The sequence below is a fragment of the Solanum pennellii genome, chromosome 1 (genome assembly GCF_001406875.1).
Source record: "Solanum pennellii chromosome 1, SPENNV200".
NCBI classification, from domain to species: domain Eukaryota; kingdom Viridiplantae; phylum Streptophyta; class Magnoliopsida; order Solanales; family Solanaceae; genus Solanum; species Solanum pennellii.
Genome location: NC_028637.1, coordinates 323,995 through 331,580, shown reverse-complemented (window position 1 = coordinate 331,580; position 7,586 = coordinate 323,995). Strand labels below are relative to the sequence as shown.

Genomic DNA, 7,586 nt, shown 5'->3' with positions numbered 1-7,586 from the left:
CGATAAAACCTTCTCACTCAAGAATGTTTTAAACGTAGTAATCCTATCAACCTTGAAGACTTCAATTTGATGAATAATTCTCCCTTGTTCTCTGCGTGAAGTCGTATCTTTCTTCCTCTGCCTCGTGCTCTTCTTATAGAGTTTCTTTTGCCTTGTACACTCCTTATCAGATAAGGTAAGGAAGTTATTGTTGAACAAGGATTCCCTTTTAAAGTACAATCCTTATTATATACAACTTCCTTCCTTAATAATATATTTAAGGTTTTCCTTATTTGTATCAACTTATAGCTTTAATATATTATTTTTGGCTTTGACAAATAACTCTATTTTCTTGATTACTTGGCTGACCCATTTTACTCGATCTTGGACTCGAGCTTGGCTTCTTTTGCTGCGTACATTTGCTACTGATTATTTGCGCTTCTTGTCTATCATCAAAACATGAATTATCGATTCTATCATATTCTATCATATTCGACAGAAAAATGAATGAAAAAATCATATTTTATAACATAAATTTTCTATGAATTTTCAGTATAGTAATCTCTTAAATATATCATAATATTTATATTAAAAGGTAAAATGAGAAGTGCATGCATGGTTGATGGTTTCCAACTTTAGAAATGCATACCATTCCTTGTTTAAGAATGATAAAAAGAAAATTATGTATATTTATATATATATATATATATAATAAAAGTGTAATTAGGTACGCTTCAGAACTAAATATATTAGAATCGTGACGTTACGTTGTAATTAATGAAAATTAAGAAAATTTATAGAATAATTTTACCATTAGCAAAGAGAACCATAAGCAAGAGTAAGATAGTTTGCAAACAAACGCATAGAGCGCCCCATCATGTTTGTGTTGTTGGCAAAAAATAATAGTAAGGAGCATATAATATATTTTTATAAAAATAATAGGAATTATTTTATTAAAAATGACTCATGCTTAAAACATGTTTGATCACTTTTTTTTCTCAATAGTTCTCTATTAAGATAAAAATAAGAAATTATTTATTTTACTTTTAAAGTTAATATTTTTATTGTTTCAAAGCTAATCAATTCACTCTTTTTGATGATATTTTATGTAATAATTCAGAACTCGTGTCACCTATTATCACTTTTTATTGATATTAAGATTCGATACACTACATTAATACACATTGACAACCTATAAAACACATTATGCAACTCCTAAAAATATTTTATTAGTCCAAAGAATCAAATAAAGAAAGTAAAAATAAAAAGTTGTGGTGTCATATCATAGTGAATCTATAGAAAATAATTAAAAATCAAACTGAATCAAGGTGATACGATTTAAATTCTTATACTCTTAATTAAACGTCTTTAAAAAAATATATATATTGAAAGTATTGCCCCTAACAATAGACTCTACAATATGATATCTAAAGCTAATCAGATTCTAATTTAAATATCGAACACATTTTAAAAAATAAGTTTTAATTATATAATAAAATGAACGTTATACTATTGAGAATATATTCTTTTTGAAATATCTCACATTACACATATTCAAAGTAGAATTAATAAAATTAATATCGATTTGAAACAAATCAAATTAATCAAGTTTAGAAAATATTTATCCAAAAGTGTATTTAGTGTCTAAAGATCAGATCGAAAGAAATAGTCGATAAATAACATACGAAAATTTATACACACTTCCTTGTTGGTCTTGTAAAACAAATAAAGACAAATTAATCGAAAAATGATTATTGATTCAAAAACATATAATTAAAAAATATCTTGAGCTAATATACGATTAACAAACGACTTTATTAAAAAAAAAAAAAACACAACGACCCTTAAAGTCATTATAGCGTTGAATTAAAATACCCGCAATTATGTATTTTTTTATTTTCCATTTTCAACTGTTTTCTTTCTTTTTCCACCATTGATGAACTACTAAACATCAATTTTATACTCAAATACTTTAGTTTGCACACAAAAAAAACTCATCAATCCACAAAAGTTTCAATTTTTGTTCAAGATTGAGGAACCCCAGATAAGAATTTCTGAAAAAAATTGAAAAAAAAAAGTTAAAGATTGAATTTTTTTAGTGTACATGGACTCAAAGTCATTGAGGTTGATAACCCATCAATCATTTTTCTCAGCTGTTGGATCTGGAGACCTTGAGTCTCTCAAAATCATTATAAAGAATGATGGGTTGGATCTATTTTCTTTGTTGGCTTTACAGAATGATGCAGGGGAAACTGCTTTGTATATTGCTGTTGCAAATAATTATGAGGAGATTGTGAGTTATTTGCTTGGGTTTTGTAATTTGGAAACTGCTATGATTAGGTCTAAAGCTGATTTTGATGCTTTTCATGTTGCTGCAAAAAGTGGACACTTGGGTATATTTTTTTTGCTTTTTTTGTTTTTGGTATGTTTTTGTGAATTATGTTCTTGATTTGTCATGTGATTTGATGTACTAATGTTCTGTGATCTGTTTTTTGGGGGGGCGTGAAGCCGGGATTTGAAGCTTATAGGTTTAGGATATTAGGATGTTAGTTAAAGGTCTGTGTACAATCTATCCCGAGAGCACAAGTGGGATTACACCGAGTATGATGTTGTTGTCGTTGTTCTAAGTTTAGTAATTTGTACTTGTTGAATGAGTATGTTAAAACAAATGTAGAGTTTGAACTAAAAATAGTGGCTTGAAGCAACTTTTAAGCTAGTCTAGCTCCACCCTTGGGTGGAGGGTGGGTGGGATTACGGATGTTTGATCACGATTCTTGGCTTTGTTGATTAACTACGTAATGCTCAAATAGGGTATCTATAATGTTTCATTATGATAAGGTCAACTTAACAGAAATCTTGAAGCATAACCATGATTTCAAGTCATGTGTAATAGGTTTTGTGTATGATCTTCTGAGACCATAGACAATCCAAGTATCGGATCCAGGTGCTTGTGATATTTTTTGTTCTTTTAAAGATAGTGGTGACGTTTGTGTTTCTATTACTGATCAATTGATCAACTAATCCTCAATCTCAAACAACTTGGGCCTACGTTATTGTAGTAGTCGATAATAGGACTTATATTTCTATTGTTGTTCCTTACTCGAGAAATTTAGTGAGAGCTAGTGAAGAAATAGATGACATGCTCAATTGTAAATTCGTTTGCCCTGGCCTTAACCGCCGTGTCTTGAGTATACCTTACTTGTCAAATGTTTGTATATTTTGGAGGATGTTTGACCGTATAACACATATGCTATCATTTACAGGTATTGTGAGGGAACTCTTGGCCATGTGGCCTGGACTTTGTAAAGTATGCAACTCCTCAAACACAAGCCCTCTTTATTCAGCTGCTGTCAAGGGACATTTGGATGTGGTGAATGCTATTTTAGATGCAGACGTGAGCTCCATACGAATTGTTAGGAAGAATGGAAAAACTGCCCTGCACACAACTGCTAGGTATGGCCAACTGCATATTGTGAAAGCACTTATAGAGAGAGATCCAGATATAATATCTATCAAAGATAAAAAGGGCCAAACCGCCCTTCATATGGCTGTTAAGGGTCAGGATACCTTTGTAGTGGAGGAAATGTTGGATACTGACAACTCAATATTGAATGAGCGTGACAAGAAGGGAAACACAGCTTTGCATATAGCCACACGGAAATGTCGCCCCCAGGTATCTTTCTATTTATTTTCCAAAGGTTAAAGCATTTGCTATTCTGAATACATTGAAGATCTGCTAGTGTTTCTAGATCATGAAGTCAAACGGTTATATTTCTTTAGCACTCAAGTTCTTGAACAATGATAGGTTTCTGGGAAAATGATGTAGAACTAAAACAAAGAAAAATATGACCTGCTGCAGAGTCTTGCACAAAATAGGGGTTAGATTTTAACTGGGAAGGATGACTGTTAGTATTGGGAGTGGTTTTAGTTATAAAAGAAGGACGAAAAGTGAAAAGAAAAAATAAAATAAGAGCAACATTTTTTAGTGAAAGGCAACTAAGACCTTCATACATTGTTACACACACAAAGCATGTGGAAATAAGACTTACAATAGACAAATATTAGAATTTAGAACCATAAGACTTTCCCAAACTATGTGGTGTCCATGTTGTGGAATTTGGGAGTCCAAGTAATTATTTATTTTAAACATGTTTTTGTTGCTACATCAGGTAGACAGTTTTCTAGTGTTAAACCCTTCCAGAAAACTATTGTTTGTTATAATACTTGACTGTAAACTTAAAAGGTGCTTGCCAAGCCATGTTACAAGGAGCTGTTTGAACTGCTTGACTTCTCTAACAAATGAGGTCACTGAACTTCTGCAATGACCAATCCTAGCCTTTACATAAAAAGGGGGTTGACCACACTGAGAGATCAGCATACTGAAGCCGCCATAATCACCCATAACCAGTATGTATCGATTGTTGAGTCTAGGTAACATAGTTTTGGAACACAATCAGAAGACTGTTACGACTTCCCAGAAATTTTTGATCTCTTTTGGACCCTTGATAGGAAGTGCAAGTTTTTCACATTGTTGAAAAATGAATGCTAACATTTTGAGGGGTGAATAAAAACTCATGATAAGAATCTTGTAATATTTTTCATCATTTAAGTGTATCATGAAGTTACGAAGTTGAAAAGGAACTCAAAAGTCAAAACATCCTAGTGATTTATGTAGCGGAAGGTGCAAATTTTTCATGAAGGGTCCAGCCTAACACACAAAGATATGTGACATCATTTGGGAAACAAATATACGAAGATAAATTGTGCAAGTTTTTCAATTCTTGATTACACTGATTAGTAGTCCGAAGTAACTCCACCAAGAAGGAAGGGATGGCGTCATTTTTGCTATCAGTCTACTAACTTTAATTTAGCCTATGGAACAAAAATATGCTCAAACAGTAACTATAATATTTAACTGTTCTATGACTCAAGAAGAATGTGATAGAAGGAGCTCATTTTATCTTCTTTTAAAAAAAGGATGTGATAGAAGGAGCTACTATTTCATTTCTCATTCCTGTTTAGTACTAGATGTTTCGTTCATCCTTGCAGTAGTATGTGTGGTGCACCGGTTTTTTAATTTTTGGTAAATTAGGGCTAAGTTAATCATCAAATGTTATGTGTTTGAATTTCAATAAAGCGATATCGAAGTGAAGAGTGATTATAATAGGTGGCTGAACCTTCATCCTAAAAAAAGAAGAGGCGGCTGAGCCGGCATTTGTTTGTCTTGTTTCTTATCTTTTTTTCTATCTTCTTTTTGTTGATCTATTTTTCTATTTCTTAGGTAATTCTTTCAGTTATGAACTTGCTAGTGGTGTATAATTTTACACTAAAATGCTAAACATACATACATTCTAACACAGAATACGATGCAGCTAATGTTCCACCAAGAAATATGAAGAAGCGAGTGAACAACAACAAAATGATTATTGAACAATGTACCTTTAGAATAAGGATGATTTGAATTATTCCTAAATCGGCAAAGTTTCCCTTGATTTTCACATACTGCAATTGGATTTGCTCTAGCTTTCTCAATGGATAGACACTTATAAGTATTCTAATTTTATAGTCTTCAACAGTCAGCACTCACATCTTTTGGTGCTAAACATGTCTCTAAGCAAATGATAATGCTCTTTTTTAACCTTTCCATGTATTGGAAATAGCCCAAATTGCTCATCATCTTTTGCAAGTTGAACGAAAATTTCTCTGATTTTAATTTTCTCTCGATTTCTCATGTTAAAACTAGAATTTGCACGAATAACGACAAGAAGATTATGTTTATGCCAAAAGAAGGTTAGCATCCCAATAACTGGCATAATGAACCAAATTATCTTTATATGATTGTGTGATGTAACTATCTTTATATTTTCCTACCATAACCTTTGTTGGTTTTTATTTTTCATATCCTCATGATGTGTCTTTGTTTCAGATTGTAAGCCTTCTCCTCAGTTACACATCCCTTGATGTCAATGCAATTAATAATCAAAAGGAAACTGCAATGGACTTGGCAGACAAACTGCAATATGGAGACTCAGCGTTGTTAATTAAGGAAGGTCTGACTGAGGCTGGTGCAAAACATGCCAGATTTGTGGGTCAATTTGATGAAGCATCAGAACTTAAGAGGACCGTAAGTGACATTAAGCATGAGGTGCAATCCCAGCTTATACAAAATGAAAAGACCCGAAGGCGTGTTTCTGGTATTGCCAAAGAACTTAGGAAGATTCATAGGGAAGCTGTTCAGAATACGATTAACTCTGTGACTGTGGTTGCTGTTTTGTTTGCGTCTATTGCTTTTCTGGCTATATTCAGCTTGCCAGGCCAATATGTGGAGACTGGACCTGAAGCAGGAAAGGCCAGAATTGCTGATACTGTTGCATTCCGTGTGTTCTGCCTCCTGAATGCTACTTCTCTCTTTATATCTCTCGCTGTTGTTGTTGTTCAGATTACTCTGGTTGCCTGGGATACTAGAGCTCAGAAACAAATCGTCTCAGTCGTGAACAAGTTGATGTGGGCAGCCTGCGTTAGTACCTGTGGAGCATTCCTAGCTGTTGGTTTTGTTGTTGTAGGGAGGAAAAGCTCGTGGATGGCAATCACTATTACTGTGCTTGGTGCACCAATTCTCATTGGAACTCTCGTTAGCTTGTGCTACTTTGTCTTCCGACAGCATTTTGGCATTTGTGGTAGCGATTCTCAAAGGCGTATCAGAAGAGCAAGTGGGAGCAAATCTTTCTCATGGTCTCACTCTGCAAATATCTCTGATATGGATGACTACAACTCTGATGACAGAATTTATGCTTTGTGAGACTGACATTATGCAAATGTTCGATCTAACTGTGATATGGATAACTAAAACACGAGAAGACTGAAAGTATAGTCATACAACTGTTGAACCCTGTGCATGTCACTGAGAAAGTGAAAGTGATGTTGAGTCATGATACCTACACAGACATCAGGTACTCGTTTTCAACACCATGCACGAAAATTTCCCTTTTCTTTTTTGCTCATAGTATGAGTTATGATGAATTAGCAAAATCGAGAGCTCTGCTAGTTAGTTGTATAGGTTTCGTGTTGCTTCAGTCCTTCAAGATGCCCATTATACACAAGTAGTTTGTTACTGAACACTTTTTGTGGCGTGTACGGTGTACCCCTTCGATGTATAATCATAATCTGAGGTTTGTAGTTTGTACATAATAGTGTTAGGGACTATGAAATCCCTATAAAAAGCTTGTAAGTTGTTGGATGGAACATTGCAATAGAAATCTACATAAAAAGCCTTCTGAATATGTACTTCCATTATGTTTATGTTGCCCCGGCCCTGGGAGCCTCGTTCGTCTTGGTACTTCAGTTAGATAAGCTGCATACGATGAGAGGTAGCAGGTACCCAAAGGAATAATTGAGTTGCACACAAGTCGATTTACCAAAACAAAGATTGGTAAGTGGCAAGTTTGACAAATAAAAGGTCCAAATATTTATCCCTATTTATATCTGACTTTAAAGTCTCTTAGTCCTTCTCAATTAAATTTTTTCCAAAAAAATAAAAATAAAAAACTCTTAAACCAATTTTCTTGTAGTACTTATTTGACAAACTATCACATTTATGAGAAACATTT

The 7,586-nt window shown here is 33.5% G+C and overlaps 1 protein-coding gene across 1 annotated transcript; it reads left to right on the top strand.

Moving 5' to 3' along the window:
* Nucleotides 1–1,858: 1,858 nt before the first annotated feature.
* On the top strand, nt 1,859–7,259 carry LOC107008306 (ankyrin repeat-containing protein At2g01680). The gene is made up of 3 exons (XM_015207289.2): nt 1,859–2,372; nt 3,243–3,652; nt 5,906–7,259. The coding sequence occupies exons 1-3, from the start codon at nt 2,084–2,086 to the stop codon at nt 6,776–6,778; spliced, it is 1,572 nt and encodes a 523-aa protein (XP_015062775.1). The 5' UTR covers nt 1,859–2,083; the 3' UTR covers nt 6,779–7,259.
* The last annotated feature ends 327 nt before the right edge of the window (nt 7,260–7,586 follow it).